The following is a 19,446-nucleotide window of genomic DNA, read 5'->3' on the forward strand; positions in this document are numbered from 1 at the left end:
CAAAAGGTTTGAGGCAGACCATAGACATATTGACTAATCCGGCACAATCTTGAGGACTCTAAATTTTTTTAGTTTTGATTCATGCATACAAACACACTTATGGTTTACAGAGAGCCATTTCTTTGAATAAAGTGCAATAAAATAGAATTTTCTAAATAGCAGAGATTTCCTTCTTTGGAAAGTGGTGGACACCTATTCACTTTCTCACTGCCATGTTTCCCTCAAAATGAAAAGATAAAACCAAATGGTAAAAAGAAGAGATTGTATTCCTAATAAACAGTGTTGCCTATTTCTCCAGCTGTGATGGAATGATTAATTATGCTGTTCATAGTTTTAGGTGGGAAAATGCCTTCGGGTTGGAGGTTTCAGTGTGGACTGTGTCTGAGTTGAAGACATATTTTCTTTGGTTGACACAAGTTGTTTTGGTTTGTATTAGTTGCTTGAAATAATTTTAAAATGGAGAGAACTCGTAGAAATCTCAGGATATCCAGGGTCTTCTGAAAGTCATGCTGACCATGCTGGGCTCTTGCAGCAAGGTATAACCTGAGGCTGAGGTGTGGGCGCACTTCTGATCTAGGCCTTTTCTCCCCTGCTTGAGATTTCCTACTTGGCATGTTGGACTCCTGTCCATCCTACAATATTCCATACAGGCAGACAGTTTGTACTTCTCCCTCTTTCTTTCCCACTGTGCTTTGTGGGCTTTATCTGAACCATTACTTATTTGTATGAAAGCAAATGGCGGCCCATGACTGTGTGAGGAGTGAGTTCAAACACCTTCTCTCTCTCCCTTCAGCTGAAATTGATACTCTGCTTATCAATGCAAGCTGCTATCACAGTTTGCCCCAATTTAGATTTACACTTCTGTGTTGATAGAGTGAATGTTGTATACACCTAGATTCAGCCCTTAATAGGTGTGAATTCTAAGCAAATAACTATTCATAGCCATGATTAGCATTTCCAAAAGGTGTCAAAATCACTCCATTCACTGTGATAAAGCAACTTTAAAAAACACAGTTAAGCTGAACAAGTGTTTTTAGAAAAGATATAAGCAGCTCTTGAACAGTTCATGTCACTTTAAAATGAGTTAGAGACCTGTGTTTGAGTTCCTACTTTAAGGCTTTGATTCATCTCCAGACAAGGTGCCAATTACATTTAATTTCTTGGAAATCAAAGCAATAACTATCGCAACTGGAACGCCAAAGAGCTTTCTCAATGTATAATCATAGCTTACTTATAATAAATTGGTTACATGCACATTGACCACTCCTGTTTCACAATGTAATGTATAGTGCAGAGAGGTTTAAGTAACTTGTTCAGTGTTTTACACACATACACACAGACACACCATGTTTAACCGTGAAGGAGGAGTTTGTCTTAGAATATTTGTTTCTGTATTTATGTTTTTACTGTACAATGGAAAGAGCTTTCTTTTATAATAAAAATAAACTTTAAAATTTTGTGTTAGAAAATTATATAGCCAGGGCTGGGGTTGTGGCTCAGCAGTAGAGCACTTGCCTAGCACATGCAGGGCAATGAGTTCGATCCTCAGCACCACATAAAAATAAATAAAGGTATGTGTCCAACTACAATGGAAACAAAACATTAAAAAAAAAGAAAATTATGTAGCCAAGCTTTCTCCATCATAATGTATACAAATTTTACCTAAACAATAACAAAAATGAAACATAAGATGGTGAGGGAACCTTCCTCATGGCCTAACCTGTGTTCATATTTACAAAGCACTCAGACTATAGCCCAGCACTCATGTAGTACTTAGCATTCTGATTATTTTCCACCCAGAACCCATTGTACCTGAATTGTGCTGTGGATACCTGGGGGTTTAAGGAATTATGTAAAGGATATATTCTTCTTATATTTGGCTATTAGTGTTGCTCAGTGTGTCTGAGTGCTTTGAGAATGTTTGCTTGGTACATGGAGGCTGGGTATGCAACCTGGATAATTAGACAGTGGAGGGCAAGTGGCAATGTTCTGCAATTGGTTTTTAGTGTTTTTCTTAAAAAATGTGTTGTTGAGGGGGGGACTCTGAAATCATGCCATGGTTTCATAGAGTAATTTCACAATGAATATAAAATTTCACAATGAATATAAAAATACAGTTATAAGATACAGGAGCTGCTAGGTGCCTGATCTTGGGCCTGCTAACAGTATTTCTGTGACTCATTTTGGGACACTGACAGGGAGCTGGAAACCTGCCTGAGAGTATTCCAGACAGAGGCCACCTTGAAAGTGCTCTAGAAAGAGAGTGACCTGACAGTGTTTCAGAAAGAGGTCAACTGATAATGTTCTGTATCCCAGGATTGCTTGTCTGTTGGCTGGAGTGGGGGAAAATCGCCTGTCTTTCCTTTTGGCCTATGGGAGATCCTGTGCATGTGACTTCAAATGAGACAGAGCCATCACCATGCCAGTCAGCTCTAGGAAGACAGCCCCTTTCTAGAAAAGACCTCCTGCTTTCTCTCTTTTGATCCGCCCCCCTTTTACAAATATGCACAGGGATTTTTTAGCTTTAAAATATCTTCCAGTGGCTCTCTATCAACACTACCACCATCTCTGATCCCTCTCCCATCGCTCCCATTTCAACTTCTTGAAAGAATAGCTGAGTCTCCCTGTCTTGATGTCCTCATCCTCTGCTCACACAGCTGCCTCCCACAGAGTGGCCCACAGTTTCCAGGACTCCAAGGATCTCGGTAATATCACTCATAGCATTTATTTTGCAGACCTTAATGTTCTTTCTCTAACTTCCTATTGTATTTTTTTAATTTTTTCTTTCTCTGTTTTTAAGACCTTAGTTTTATTGGGTTAAAATTGATCCGCCATAAAATTCACGTATTCATGGGTCCCGTTCAGAGACTTTTGGCAACTTTGCAGAATTGTGCCCTACTCTTGCATGCAGGGCTCTTAATCTAACATCCTGTTGGTTTGTGTGTTCCCCATCACTCCACTGAGGAGCAGAGCACTCTGCACCCTCAGTTCATGGTGTGGGCCACTCAGGAGAGCCACTGCATCTTTCAGAAGTCCCTTTTCTGTCTTGTGCTCACAACTCAAACCCTGGATTTCCCATCTTCTGTCTCAGCCCATGCTGTCTGGGTTTCCATTAACCAACCACCTTTTCTCTCCCATAAATTACTATTGATGCTAGATTTTGCTGCTATGTGTGCTGGACTCTGTTCTTTGTGTCTCCTCTGGGAGATGTTTCTTTCCTTTAAGCGTTACTCCAGACACCACGCATTCCAGTTCATCCCTGTGCCATCTCTGTATTTTTCGTTGGCTGCCCTTCATTATTCACTGAAGAAGCTCACCTCATGACATGGAACCCAAAGGCAGCTTTAGGGTTGGTCACTGCCCCCTGTTCATTCCGTCTCTGAAGTTCTTCTCCTGCCCCTGAGTGAAACCTTGGGAAGCTTTTCCCAGTCTACATTTGATAATGCTTAGGTAATGGATGTGATTTTAATAACAAATAAAATAAAATGTCCTGCCCCATGCACTTTTAGGACTTAGCGCTGGATTTCAGGGTAGAGTTAATTTTCCTCCTTGTGCTCAGCTGCCACAGAGGGGAAGCCACAGTGAGCTGAAGAGTGTGTGGCTTCTTTTCTCACTTGGTGCATCCCACCCTCTCTTCCTGATCTCCTGATTTCTCTCTTTCATGGTGTTTTACGAGGAAGAGAAGAGAGACCAGCAAGCTTTACTTCAGTGATCCTCTTACAGTGACCTAGCATCCTGGCTTCATCTCTGGATTTGCCATACGTGCAGAAGTGACATTTTCTTCTAGTAGGTCTTCAAGGGGTTCATTTGATGTCTCCAAACATGGAGACCATTTCTCCCTCAATCCCTTTCATGTGGTGAAACATCTCCCCTTGTTTAGTTGCCTTCTCCTTTCTCAGCCCCTAGAAGTCCAGAGAGGCTCAGCCTCCCTTTGTCAGGTCTGCTTTTCCTGCTACGTGGTTCCTCTGCCCAGGATGTATGACAGGCACACTCTAGAGCTGATCCCCTGTGTGTATCTGACCCCAGGAGATATCATGAGTTCTGAGCTCATAACATGCTTGAGGATCCCTTTCCTCCACAAATTTCGGTCCTCCATGCTGCTTCTTCTGGCTCTTATTGGTCGTGTGCTCTGAGATCAATGCATCCCCTAAATGCAACTTCCTGTGGTCTCCTTTAAGAGTTGTCCTCTTACAGGGTGCACCTTTCTCCCCTTGAGGAAGAGTTCTCTCTAAAGGTGTCCTTTCCTCACACCTTTTACTCGGCATCCCCCACCTTTGATTAAGCAAGCCTCAGAAACTACCATTAGGGTTTGGATATGAGGTGTCCCCTGAAAAGCTGATGTGTTAGCAACATGATATCTAATGTAGCAGTATTTACAATTGAAGTGATTAGATTATGAAAATGGCAACCTTATAAATGGATTAATCTATTTGATGGATTAATAATTGAATGAATTACTGGGTGGTCACTATAGGCAGGTGGGAAATGGCTGGAGGTAGCAGGTCACTGGAGATGTGCACTTGGCTATTATTTTTGTCCTTTGTTCTTCCTGTACTTGCTCTCACTGCTCTCACTGGCTGACCTGAACTGAGCTACTATCCTGTCATGCTCTTCCGCCATGATGCTCTACCTCACCTCAGGTCAGAGCAATGAAATTGGGCACCCAAGAACCAAGAATTCTAAACGTTTACTCTTTTAACTTGTTCTTGTTAGGTATTTTGGTCACAGTGTGTGTGTGTGGGGGGGGGGGGGACTGACATAGCCACACAGATGACTTGGCTGTTATCTCCCTTCTGGACTTGGCATCTCCCTTCTCCATCTCCATCTCTATCTCTGTCTGGTGTCTCCCTGTTGAACATAATGCCTGTTGTGTTTAGGTATTGCGGAGAAACTATGCCTCAGTCATTCTGCTACCACCCTGTCCTCCGGTCCAGAATCTTTCATTAAAATGAAATACAGTTATACCTAAGGTTCTATGTACTTTTTGAGAGTTTGAATGCCCTGATGGGAAAGATTTATTTGAAAACATTCTGACTCTGTGTCTGTAGCTGGCATGCTGTCGACCCTCAGTGAACCTGGGTTTCCTTGCCTATCCCCACAGTTAGTGGGGACAGAGTGCAGTGGCCTGCCTTAGTGTGCATTGAGAGCCCCAGTGACAGCTGCTTTTTTCTCTGCTGAAAAGCCCTCTTGAGCACTTTTCAGCCCCTTCACATTTTTCTCCTTGATGCTTCCAACAGTATTGTTTACAGATTTTTGACTTATGATCATATTAGAAATGAACTGCTTTTTTTCTTTTAAAAAATGTTTCACTTTGTATTTTCTACCACCATGAACACTAATTTCACATTATGTAAATGACTTGGCTGCTTGATTTTAAGCATATGCATAATTGTAATGCACTATCCCTGTGTTAGGCATAAATTTAAAAGTATATAGCAACTCTATTTGAGATTAAATCAAAATTTTTCAAATACCTGCTCAACCACAAAGGTAAGGTATGCTATGGCATGTGCGGAATGTGATGTCTTTTGTTTGGAGACAAACAAACAAGCAGTTACCACAACAAAAAACATGAAAGGATACAGATTTATAAATGTACAGATTATCTCTGGAAATGTAAAAGAAAAAGTTGATGAAAGCCATTGTCCCTAGGTGCTTTTATAAATGCTTGTGCAGAAAGACTGGAAGATCATCCCTGGTCATAACCTCCCAAGAGTTTCAGAGAAGTATTAGAATGAGACTGGTAAACCATTCAAAAGATAAGTAAAGTCTTTTTATAACTGAACAAAATATTTGAATTCCAATAACCATGTTGTGACATCCAAATACAAGGCAATGAAAAGTTTAACCTCTGAGATGCGCTTTTGGGGGACACCTCACATCCAAACCATAACAGCCATTTTTCTTTATGATTGAATAAAACTCTATTGCATATATATATGGCTATATAGATATGCTTATATAGATATGCATATATATATATATATATATATATATATATATATATATATATTGCATACGCATACACACACACACACACACATATACACACACACGTATTCTATAAGAGAGCTCGTTGGACTAAAGAAAGAAGATTGAGGGGAAGGGAGAAAGGGCAAGAAAAGGGAAGTACATTGGCTTGAAACTGACCAAACCATCCTATGTACATACATAAATATGCCATAGTAGATTTTACCTTTATGGATACTTATTGTACACTGACTTTAAAAAAATACTATAAATAAATTGAACAAAGATCAGTAGAGGAAGGGAAGTAATGGGGACTGAATTGGAGCAAATTATATTCAACGCCTGCATAATTTTGTCAAAATGAATCTCAATATTATGTATAACTATAATATATTAATAAAAATTATTAAAATAGATAAAAATAACAGTGATATATAGAGAGCAACTAAGAACAGAACAGGGAGGAAGAGCATGAGGAAAAGGTTAACATTAAACAAAGATGAGTGGGGGGAGAGAAAGGGAGAGAGAAGGGAAAGCATATGGAAATGGTAGGAGACCCTCAATGTTACACAAAATTACATATAAAAGGTTGTGAGGGGGAAGGAGGGGGGAAACAAGGGAGAGAATTGAACAACAGAGATGAGGTAGAGAGGGAAGATGGGAGGGGAGAGGTGGGGGGATAGTAGGGGATAGGAAAGGTAGCAGAATACAACAGTCACTAATATGCCATTATGTAAAAATGTGAGTGTGTAACCGATGTGATTCTGCAGTTTGTATTTGGGATAAAAATAGGAGTTCATAACCCAATTGAGTCAAATGTATGAAAGATGATATATCATGAGCATTGTAATGTTTTGAACAACCAATAAAAAAATAACAGTAAAAACATTTCAGCATTTCAAGTTGAGTAGTGTAGTGATTGAAAAAAATTTAATCTGGAATATAGATTATTTTTATATTATTGGTATATTTCAAGAGTTTGTTAGTGTTCTAAATCATTAAAATATGCATATGTATATATAAAATAAAATTTATTAAAATGTATACTTAGAAGTATTTTTTTATTTCTATTCCCTGTTCCTAAGTGCACAGTTGTCCTAGGGACAATTTGATCTATTATACTAACAGAGCTCTACTGTGCATTTATAAATACATATGTGTATTTTTTTTATCTCCAAACAAAAGTTATCACATTTTGTACATGGCTGCAATGCATCTTACATTTGTGGCTTAGTAGGTATTTGAGAAATTTTTAATTCGTCCCAAACGTGTAAATTCACATGTAACACAGGGATGGAGCATTACAGTGGTGCCTGTGCTTAAAATCAAGCAGCAGAGTCTTTGACATAAACATCAAGGCCCCTTCCTAGGCAGAGGTTACTGAAAGTTAATGTATAGTTAGTTATCACTTTTGTGAGTAGTTCCAATGGCCAGTTACATAAAGTCAGGCTTTTAAAATGTAAACGATATCATGTATTATCCCACTGCTTGAGCTTTCTATTTTGTATCTATTATGTGTAAGAAAAATTCTGTTACCCCTTTCATGTGTTTCTTTATGGGAAAAGTGAAGGTGGCCATCAAGTGCGAATTGTGTACTGTGTGGGTTAAGTGGGTTAGGATATGGAAATCACTTGGAACAGTGTCTTGCATAGAAGCACTCCATAAAAATTAGCAGTTATTATACTATCATTCCAGATTCTTCCAGGCATTTCCAAAATTATCTCTGTGAAAAAGCATTTATATCATACTATGTTATTAAGCTATTTTTAAATTTTTAAATAAGCATATGTTAGCCAAGAATGGTGTTACTCAGAGTTGGGAGAGGGATCCTCTGCCTCATTACCATGTCATAAGATCTAGAATAATTCCTGATTGGATAAGACAGAAGGAAAAATTCAGGCAACATTTGTAATGATGAAGTTTTGTGTTTGTTCAATCTGTTCCCTGTTTGATTTGGAAAATTGTCAAGTTAGTAGCATGCATTATGGAATTTGCTCAATAGTTTTCCTTTCATCATCAAATATAGCAAGACTAAAAGTCTAGGCCCCTTATTTGCCTCAAGTTTCTTTTCAAGGGAAATGCGACTAAAGTCATCTGAGGTTTGGCCACCTTGGTAGAACATCAGTGCCCCCTTTTTTCGGGGGTGAAGATTCCATTTGAGAATCCTGCCTGTTCATTAAAACATAGACTGGCTCTAAAACAAGTTGTGTCCTGAAACATGCTTGGAGAGTCGTTGCTGCATGCTCAGTAGGAGTGGAGAGACCTTTGTCAAGCAGTGTGCCTGAGTAATGGCCTAGTTTGTTGGAAGCAGAACAAGAAAACTGAAGCAAACCTTCTGTCAAGTGTTGACATTCTGTCTGATATCTTGAAGCAGGTGTCGGGTTGGCATGATTTGGTACCTGTGTCGATTCCCTTCAGCTTACACCTGGATGACACAAGTGGAAACAGTTGAAACATGGGATTGTAATTTCTTGTGTAAGTGGCATTGGTCTTGTTGGAGAAGATCTTGTATGTCAAAGAGGCCCTGAAATCAATACAAGGTTCCCCCACATATTCTTGCCATATTTTATGTAGCTGACCCACCTACTATCCTGTGCACACAGTGAGGCCTCTGTTTGTCTTTGCTCCTGCTTCCATGCAATGGTGGCTAAAAGACCAATGGCAGAAACTAACAGGATATCAGAAATGACAAGCTTTGCCAGATGAAAATCAAATTCATATTTCAGCCTCTTTGTCAAGGTTTTCAACAGTAGCCTTTTCAGAACACTTGTTTTTGAACAGAATTTGCTCTTTGAAATTTTGCATAATTTAGCTTTATTTCATCTTTCATCAAGTTTATGTTAATTTCTGCATGAAAAAAAGAAGAAATAAATTTGTGAAAATGCACACAGTCAGGCACACATACACACATATACATGTATACATGCTCTTATGGTTTATATATGTGGTATCCCCCAAAAGCTCATGTGTGACAATGGAAAAACATTTAGAGGGGAAATCATTGGGTTATGAGAGTTTAAACCTGATCAATGCCTTAATTCACTGATAGGGATTAACTGGGTGGTAACTGCAGGCAGGTGGGGTGTGGCTGAAGGAGCTGGGTCAATGAGGGCCTGCCCTTGGGTGTATAATTTGTTCCTGTTGAAGAGCTCCCCACCCCTGGGCTTTCTGGTCCTGAGCTTCTTTCCTCTATCATACTCTTCTGGTGTTTTTTCTTTTTTTTGGGGGGGGGGGCGGGGGTGAGGTACCAGGGATTAAACACAGGGACACTCGACCACTGAGCCACCTCCCCAGTCCCTTCTATCACACTCTTCTGCCATGATGTTCTGCCTCACCTCAGGCCAGAGTAATGAAGCCAGCTGTCTGTGGAATGAGAACTCTGAAACAGCCCCAAATAAACTCTTTTCTAAAATTGTTCTTGTCATGTCTTTTGGTCACAGCAGCAAAAACAGCTGACTAAAACACATGCCCATATATAAACATATTATGTGTATGTAAGATAAGTTATTTTCCAGTGCAATAAAGCAAATCATGTATACAAAAGTCAGCCCGTGTCTATCTAGGTGTGTTGGATCTAGTGAGGTAGGTGGGTCTGGAGATTGGGCTGGTGGAGGAGCTTAACCCACAAAAGGTTATGCCTTACTATTTCTTGCAGATTGTCGTCTAGTTGGTGAGAGAAGCCATGGTCTAAATAACTGTAATGGAAGGTGTCGAAATTGACAAAGCGTCACTGGAGGGAAGACACAGGACTGTAGCTGTGCACAGGAGCATGAGATGACTTCTGGCTGGCACTGGCCTCTGTGCCACGGTGCTACTATAAACTCAGCGCATCAAACTGCACGGGTCATATTCTCCCTTCTCCTTCCCTGGGGGACACTTTGGGCAGACGAGTGAAGTTGTCCAGACTCTTGCCCTTGGAGCCCAGAGTTTATGCAGACTTCATCCTCTGCCAGGCTGGTTGCAGCAGGAAAGAGGCAGAGTTAGTATGCAGAGTGGATGAACTCCATTTCTGGAAGATGTGCAGATTGTGAAGGGATGGGTGCGTGATTATGACTGTCAATGAAAACAGAGTGGGTGTAGGCTGCCTGATTTCCAATCTGGCAGGGTGTTTAGTCCCATCAAGCCAGGAAAGTCATTAGCTGAAAATCATGATATTATGGTCGCACAACATGGCAGTGAATTAGTAAGTTCTAGGAGACTCACCCTGTAACAACCATGGAAAGCAAACCTTTATCTGCTAATATTGGACCATTTACTACCAGAGAAGTATCAGCTTGTATTTTTGATGAGAACTAGAAATCATATATGTTCAGAAATAGAATTTGTGTCTAAAACATGGAAGTCGGAGGTCATTTTTTGTGGATATGAGAGGTGCTGGTCTGCTAAGCGATCCTTCTAGACAACACTGCTGCTGGAAACAAAATATTGTTAGGTATTTGTTACTCTGATGGAAACGAAGACAGCTTATTCTTACACCTAAACTTTGTCCACATAAAGAGATTGAACTCGGAACATTTGCCAAGACTACATTCAAAGCTGTCTCTGTGCATTTAAAATAATAAATATGCATCAATATTTCATGATCCAGGGGCTTAGTAGCAATTTTGTAAAGTATATGACAAAAGCCACAAATGGTCTCTTCCTTCTTTTAAAGCAACCAGGAAAACTATTTAGAGCAGTGTTGTTTTGAATCCAAGGTCTAGTATTTTTTAGCTCAGCTGACATTAAGAATTACAGTTGTCAATATGTACTAAATTTGGGGGCTATTTAAAGACCTCCATGAAAAACGTGTTGTGAATATATTATGCTTTAGCCCTCAAATGCAAATGTCTATTAGCAGGGAACATTCTAAAGGGTGTATCTATTTTTTCTTTGGTTTAAAACATTTCTCTGAATAGTAGAATATTCTTATTGTAGCATATGACATTTTGATTTGTATTTGTCTTGCTTCAGTAGCTTTCTTTGTATTTATTTTAGCTTGGTGACTTTAGAAGTGGGAAGAGCTTTAACATGTGTCCCCTTTCTTCATTATGATACTTGGCATTGCTCAGAAGTCAAGTTGTGATTATATTAATTGCCTTCATTATTTATAAAGTCAATGCCCTACTTTAACATTGATTAAAAATAAGCAGCTCAATTTTAAAACATAGGCTTCCTGAGGTTTTTTTTTTTAATCTTCGAATTTTATATAGTATAAATGTGTGCATGTGCATGTGTATGAACATTAGAATATATGGGCATTCACATATTTCTTAAATCAGATAATTTGTCTACTATTATCTAGTTCCTGACTTTTCTGAATTTGGGGGGTTAGTATAAAATTGGTGTGAAACTTCTGCCCTGCCTTGTGACTTTTCAAACGGGCACTTTACAAATACTTTGTTAACATTTGAAGAAAGTGTCACCCCCAATTTTATATATGCTCCAAGAGTTTAGGGGTCATCCATCTGTCCTCTGACAGCCTCAACAGCATCTCCATCTCCCTCTACAGTTACAATTCCAGCATCTAAGAGGTGCTCAATAATTTATTGAATGAATATGTTTTCAAATGACTTTAGAACTTCCTTGAATACATATTTATACTTTGTAAATGTAACTGGCATGCCTCTCGCCTTGGATACACTATTGCAAGCTGTTTCTTCCTTTTGCTTTCTTATATACTTCCCCAAAGTAATTTTTAAATGGTCTCTGGATCCCATGAGGTAGCTTATCTTTTGGTTCCAGTGTGAGAACTTCCCATTCATTGTAGGTCCAGGATGCAGATTAAAATCTCCTATGTTGACTTATTCCTTATTTCTAGGAATAAAAATGGCATGGCATGAATTCTTACTATGAACAAGGATGTATGAAACATTAAGTGAACTGTGGTCCCATCTTCAGAGATTTGTCAGTCTAATTATTTGTTTCTTATTCTGAGAGTTTATACCATTTTACTTACTATTACTTTATGAGAATGTTGACCACATATTTTATTTTCTGTATGATATAGAGGAAAACGTCATTTATTTACTTGATGATCATAGTAATGGTGGTAGTGATGGTGGTGATGGTGATGATGATTTGGGTGGTGTTGATGATGGTGATGATGATTGTGGTGATGGTGATAATGATAGTGATCATGGTGGTGAAGATGATGATGCAGACAATGATTTAAGAGCAATGTAATTGCAGGATTCTTTGATAGAATTGTCCCTTTCCCCCTGAAATCCCCAACTGCCTATTTTTTTTAATGTCTATTACTTTGCTGTCACTAAATTCTTTCCAGGTTAGATTTAGTTTGTAAACTGATTAGCTATACCTTTTTCAAGTCAGGAAATACCAGTTCAGTGCACATTCGTTTCAACTCTTTCCAGTGGTTGAGTCTCACCTATTGTCCCCAGAATTTTATGTGTTTTTGTCATTTCCTAATTTCTCACGGATCTTTAATATACCATGTATATTATCAATGCATCTCATGTTTCTCAAGGGTTTTGTGATTAGTTGACTTTATGTTTTATTTGGCAATTAAAAGGAAACTTTTGATTATTTTTATCTGTCATTCATCCTAATTTCTTTTTAAAAATTTTTTTAGTTGTAAATGGACACGATACCTTTATTTTAATATATTTTTGTATGGTGGTGCTGAGCAGTGCTCACACATGGTAGGCAAGTGCTCTACTACCAAGCCAGAACCCCAGCCCCCACTCTCCTGATTTCTAACTATAGTTATCTTATATGCATGACTAAAAGGGGATTATGGATGGCAGTTGTAGCTTCAATCTAATCTACAATGACTTATCGTTTGGATTCATACTAGAAAATAATCATGGATACAATATATATCACTGACTGAGCAGAAGTAAAGGAATGAGAATCTGAGAATCTTTATCCAAGTGGGAGGAATCACCCACTGGAGACACTTGAGTGATTGGCTGATTATATACTTAAATTATTCAATGATTTTAGCCATCACTCACTGGGACCTGATGTTATTGAAGATGGCTTTTTAAAGTCTCATTTTCATATGAACAGTGTAGCAGGGACTCCATATGCTGCTCCTCTCATATCTTCTTGCCTCTGTTACTTCATTGCATATAACCTGGTCTAGCACTGAGCATGGTTATTTCTTTTGCTGGCATCTGGAAACACTTGCTGCCCCTATAAGAGGTCAGAGGGTTGAGTAATTAACAATTCTGATGAGAATGATGTATAAATACCTCTGTTCCCTTGCCACTTAGCAACAGTACTCTTGGTAAACTCTGACACGTGTGTTCTACATGGGCTGGACTTCCAGGACTTCTATAGTGGGAATACACTCCAGTCACCCACAGCACAAGGTGGCTTTATCTCTCTTCCATTTTCCTTTCTGTGTTTCCCTCCTCCATTCCCAAATTGCTGAATCCTTTACTTCCTAAGTAAACAACTTGCACTTGAATTTATTTTTGTAGTGTTTGTGTTAGGGCATCTCAAATCAAGATACCTGTAATTTGTAGTCATGGGGTAGTGAGAGACAGTTAAAGATCTCATCCCACTTGAATCATTTAACATCTGATTGAGAACCCCACAAGTAAGAAACCAGCTATGGAGAGACACTGTTTGAAGGAACCTGAGATTTCTTTCTTTCTTTCTTTTTTCTTTTTTTCTTTTGGCTCAGTGACAACCAAATAGCCCAGTCAGTAATAGCTGCTGACTCAGAGAGTGGTACACTTTGCTTGCTTAAGTGGCAGACTTTAATGTCCTTAATTTCCCTGCATGGAACCAGCTGAGTTTCAGCACTGGAGAGCAGACGGTCTGGTTTTGGGTGTGTGTATTTGGCTGACGTGGTCATTAACCATGCATCCTAACGAGTTTCAAGGGGCCACTGAAAATGACACAGGCCTTTTCAAGTGATTATTTCCTTTTAACCAGGATAGTCAAGTTTATGAAAATTCAAGAAAGCAAAACAAAACAGAAAAGGTTTCATTTGCAAGTCTTAGATGGAATAATTTCTACCATTAGCATATTTTTATCTATTTAATGCAGCATATATAATTGGGAACTTTCTGTGGTTGTCTCTGGAAAACATAGTCTTAAGATGGACATTGATAATGCTGTTAATAATTTGTGTGCCTTATTAGGAATTCAGAAACTCATGAAAAGCCTTGTTTTAAGACATCTGCTTATTTGATTCTTTTAGTTTTTCTAAAATGTGTTCATTAGAGAAAATGAGAAAAATTTGAATTTCAGATTAATATTTTATTTGTAGCAATTATTATCAAGCAATGGTTTTAATATTTAATATATTAATAGTTAATATTTTAGTATTGGCAAAATTTTCTTTCTATGAAGCTGTTTCCAACTGCCAATCAATTACATAAACCACTTTTTAAGTATCTACATTTCAAGCATCTTCTACTTCGTATCAAAAAAGATTTGTTTTATCTGAGGATTTTGAGTGCCTATGAATGATGTGGTTTAAAGCAAAGAAGAAAATCCCTTTTTTTGAAGGAGCTGGTTTTTAAAAGTCTAACTTCTTTGTACATATATTTCACAGATTAAAGGATTTACCTGAAGACAAAGCCTTCTATTCATCAGAGACTGGACAAGAGTTACTCTTGCTTTTGGCAATTAAAGATGATGTTGTCATGGAAACAGCTGCTCCTGCTTTCATTCATTGGCTGCTTAGGAGGTAACAATAAGCTCTCTTTCCTGAGTTGGGGTTGCAATTATTCTCCTGTTATCTGCCTAAACAATTTTAAATCTTAAAGTTAAATTCCAGGAAGTGAAGAAAAGAAAAACAAATCTTTTTTTTTTTTTTTTTTTTTGTCCAGAAAGAAAATTTAAAATTTTTTCTCTGAGAATTGGGTTATCACTGCCCTTCTCCTTAATTTCAGCAAGAAGGTTTATTCCCATACCAAATGCATTGATAGTTGATAACAGGGATATGTCAAATTCTACTTGGTATTATGAATATGACCACTAAAATTTGAAAATTTTAATTTATGGTTGTTATTTTTTATTTTCAACAGGAACATAAAATGTAAGCTCCACTGTATAAGGGAGAATTTCAGTTTTAAAGTGTGCTAGTATTTACATTTCAAATCTTAGAAATAGTGCTGTTTCTCTTTCAGCACATAATGAAGATATCTAATTTTCTTCTTTAATTTTTGGAAAATTTGAAATTTCCAAGAAAGTATAAGGAATAAGAAAAGCATACAAAAGCAACTACTATAAATCATTTTATGCATTCCTTCTGCTTTTCTTCATTTTATTCTGTTATGCGGAGTGACTGGATAAGAAATGGTTATTTGAAAAAATAATAGTGTGTGTGTGTGTGTGTGTGTATATATATATATATATATATATATATATATATATATATATATATAGTTTTAAAATTTTATTATTTTTCTTCCTTTTTTATTGTAAAAATTCTCTAGCTCCTAAAAAGTTGAAGGGATAGTACAATTAATACCCACCTATAGGCCATTTTGATTAAATTCTCATCTCTCTTTTTATTGTACTTGGTTTTATCTGTATGTATATGTATGTGTATTTTCCCTCTTATTTTTTACTTGGGTCATCTATTTGAAAGTAACTTATAGAAAGTACCTCTCACCCCTAAAATAAAAATCAGCACTCATCTTATAAGATCAATTTTCCACATAAGCACAATTTCTTTATGGTACCTAAGGAAACAAAACCCCTCCTGCCAGTTTTCCATTTCTTTCTAAGAGGAGGAAATGGGTGAAAAGTGGGCCAAAGGGAATTTTCAGGTAAACACATGGCATTTCCATACAGGAATGCTCCAGTAGAATTCTGGGCTCTGTCAAAATTCACACTTTCTTCTAATATTTAAATTTTAATAATGGCAAAGAGTTACAATCAATCATGGACTTCAGGTTCAACCTTCTAACTTTAAGAATAAACGCTTTTACAGTTCTTGCAGGTTTTCACTGAGATGCCTCCATTGGATTTCTAAAACAAATTCTTTGATGCATATCTAGTACTAGGGAAAAAAGGAGAAATTATTTAATGACTCTTTTCAGCTGAGCTTTGGAGAAAACTATATATATATATATATCTATATATCTCTATATATCTATAATAATATAGGTACTCAAAACTAAAAATATATTAATTTCTTGAATTATTTTCTTTGTTTACAAAGTTTTAAATTTGTTTCTGTTTTAGCAGAGAGCCAAATATGATAATATACTGTCCCAATAATTTTTTTGTGTGGTGCTGGGGATTGAACCCAGGACCTTGTGCATGCTAAGCAAGCACTCTACCAACTGAGCTATCCCGAGCCCCAGTAATATTATTCTTTATGATACATTTTTATGGAAGCAAACTTGAAATTTCCCAAAGGCTGAAAAGAAGAAATTCTATGAAAATGCCATACAATGTGGAGAAAGAGAATGAGACCAGATTTTCAAATGTTAAACATTTTTAGTTGTAATTTTATACCTTGTGCAAATTGTAGTGTTTCATCAATTTTGAGAAACACTTTACAGATTTATGGAGAAATTGTAAGAAAAACCAGTGTCCATGATGCTAAAATGTGAAGATGTCATTAAACTATCTCTGGATATGGTGATAAAAATCCTTTAAAATTTATAAAGGATAATTGGATTAGTTTATGTACAACAGTATACAGTATGTCACTTAGGGAAGTGGCAGTCTGCATAATGATATTATGGAGAAGAATTTAGCCCTTTTGACCAATTTTTTAAAAAGTGTATTGATTGCATACTGTGCCTTATATACGGAATGTTCTTCCTCCTTCTGGATCAGTGTAAAATTTGGAATAAAATCTGGCTTCTGAGTGTGATATTTTATAAACAAATATTGGGCCGTTTTATTCATTGAAAGTAAAATCTGTTCATGGTTTAGGCCATATCCTGTAATCTTAGATATGAACAAAAGCAAATCAGATATATGGTGTAAATTCAGTTAGCAGTGCTTAGCAAAAGATATGTACTCAATAGTGAAACCAAATGCTTGATCATTTGTGTTTTCTCAGATTTAAGGTTTTTCATGCCCATTATTTTGTGTATTTTTCATTCCATTTCCTTTTTTGTTTTGTCTTTCAGGTTTCCCCTGTAATAAAGAGGGAAATAATTCCCAGCTAAGAATTTGTCTTGTAATGCATTTGACTATCTTTTGGCTCAAAAAGGCTAGGTTTACTAAGTAACTTACAGAGACCCTGTCTCAAAATAGAAAATAAAAATGGTCTAGGGATGTGGCTCAGTGGCTAAGCAACCCTGAGTTCAATCCCAGTACCCAAACCAAACTAAACAAAACCAAACAAAAATGCTAAATTTCATATATGTAGGACTAGCATGTAGTGTGTTGAGCACAGCATATGTCTCTACTGTTTTAAAAATTGGTTCAAAGAGCCAAATTCTTCTCCATAATTATTTTGGAGATTGCCACTTCTCTGAGTAATGCACTACTTACAATTTGTCATATATAAAACACTCTGATTCTCCTTTATAAATCCTTAAACCTTTTTATCTTAAATAATTATTAAGTATCTGCCAGGCATTGTTTTCAGCACAGAAAATGAACGGGGTGACCTTTGTCCCTGTGGGATTTTTATTCTGTCACATTGGGTTGACAGTGACATTGATCTAGAAGACCCCAGTGCTATGGGGGTGGGTAGCAGAATGGGATGGGAATGTGGAGTCTTGGGAGGTGGTTGCGGTTTTAAATAAGGTCATTAGGGTGGGATTTATTGTTACAGACCCCAGACCTGTGGAGAATCGGAGGCAGCTCGAAGGCCCCCTTCACCCTGGGTTCTTGCATTTGGGCCAAAAAGATTTCAGACATCTCCTACCCAATAACAAGGCATGAGTATACTAGAAGGGGTAAGGAGAAAGAGGAAAGGGGTCATTCTCAAGGAAGAACAAGTCCTCTTAGGTGAGGGAGCAGAGGGACAGTGCTTCCCCTTCACCCTCCAGTTTTACTGGGGGTCCCAGGAAAGTTTCTAGAGTCCTGTTCAAGTCCACCTTCTGTTTCTTCACTGAAAGCACAGGACCTGCGTGGACCTCCTCCAGGAGAGGATGGTGTGGTGCTCACAGAGGAAATGGTTTTTGCTTTAATTTCCTGCCCCCCCTAATCAGTTAATTACCCTTTGGATAGCCTTCAGCAAACTTTCTTTGCAAGAGTGTTGCTGTAGTTGCCAGGGTGGTTGGGGCTATGGGAGTTTGAGTGATAAGGGAGGGTGCAGGCTACCTGGTAGGTGTGATGTGATCTTGAAACAAAGACTTTTCTCCAGGGAAGTAACTGTGGCTGGGGGAGGTTTTGACATACCAAGCCCCCATCTTCCACATGCTGGCCTAACAGAAAAGGCTCCCTGTGGCTTTCAGTCACCATTTATTGTCCTTTCATGCTCACCCTTTTATGGCTGGCTAGCTACCTAACATTCATTAAAAGGTGATATTTGAACAAAGCATTTGAACAAAGATTGACAGGTGAAGAAGTTGACCCTGTGGATATCTAGGAAAGAACACAAGGCAGATTCCAAGGTTCTAGCATGTGACATGCTAAATGTTCCACAAAGACAAGAAGGCTGCCATGGTTGAACTCGGATGGGATGTGAAAGAGCCAAGAGGAAAGGTAGAAATGGACACCGCAAAAATACAGAAGATGGCAAACCAATGAATATGTGTTGAACTTGCACTCTGCCTTCTTCTAGGAGCTATAGTGTGGTTTGAGCATAGAGGTGATAAGATTTGACCTATGCATTTTCAGGTAAATGGATGGAGTTGGAGAATATCATGCTAAGTGATGTGAGCCAATCCCAAGAAACCAAAGGCTGAATGTTCTCTCTGATAAGTGGATGTGGATCCATAATGGGGGGGTGGGAATGGGAATAATGGAGAAACTTTGGGCAAAGGGGAGGCAGGGTAGGAGGATGGGGACAGGAAAGATAGTGGAATGAGATGGACATCATTCCCCTAAGTATACATATGACTGCACATGTGGTACAACTCTACATCATGTACAACCAGAGAAATGAAAAGTTGTACTCCATTTGTGTACAATGAATCGAAATGCATTGTGCTGTCATGTTTAACTATTTAGAACAAATAAATAAAAAAGAATTTGACCTATGGCAAGGTGTTACTGGCTGCCATGTTGCAGATCGATTGTAGAAGGGCGTGTGAGCCAACAGAGATTCTAGATGGACATTGTCACTAAAATCAGGTAACAGGTGCTGATGGCAGAGTCCAGGGTGGTAGCAGAGTTGGTGGTCAAATTTTGAAGGCCAAACTCTGAGCATTTTTGGTGAAGCAGTATGGGATGTGAGAGGAAGGGAGGGGTGGAGGAGGAATGCAAGGCTCTATGTCAATCTGTGTTTAGAGTTAGTCACCTCTGTCCATTTGTAGGAGTGTGCATAAGGGTGCTTTCCTAAGTAAAGGTTACTACCCAATAGTAGGTTTAAAAAAAGTCAATTTAGTGGATCAAGACCAATATTTTTAAAAATTAATTTATATATATATATATTAA

At 38.0% G+C, this 19,446-nt stretch overlaps 1 protein-coding gene across 1 annotated transcript in view; it reads left to right on the forward strand.

Annotated features, from left to right (window-relative positions):
- LOC143389977 (contactin-3) overlaps positions 1 to 19,446 on the forward strand; it is a 319,072-nt gene that overhangs the window by 65,887 nt on the left and 233,739 nt on the right. Inside the window, exons 2-3 of the mRNA XM_077106266.1 lie at positions 11,960 to 12,131; positions 14,483 to 14,617. Coding sequence (XP_076962381.1) covers positions 11,960 to 12,131; positions 14,483 to 14,617 — 307 coding nt within the window. The remainder of the gene's footprint in view (positions 1 to 11,959; positions 12,132 to 14,482; positions 14,618 to 19,446) is intronic.

This window comes from Callospermophilus lateralis, chromosome 20 (assembly GCF_048772815.1).
Source record: "Callospermophilus lateralis isolate mCalLat2 chromosome 20, mCalLat2.hap1, whole genome shotgun sequence".
Classification (NCBI taxonomy): Eukaryota; Metazoa; Chordata; class Mammalia; order Rodentia; family Sciuridae; genus Callospermophilus; species Callospermophilus lateralis.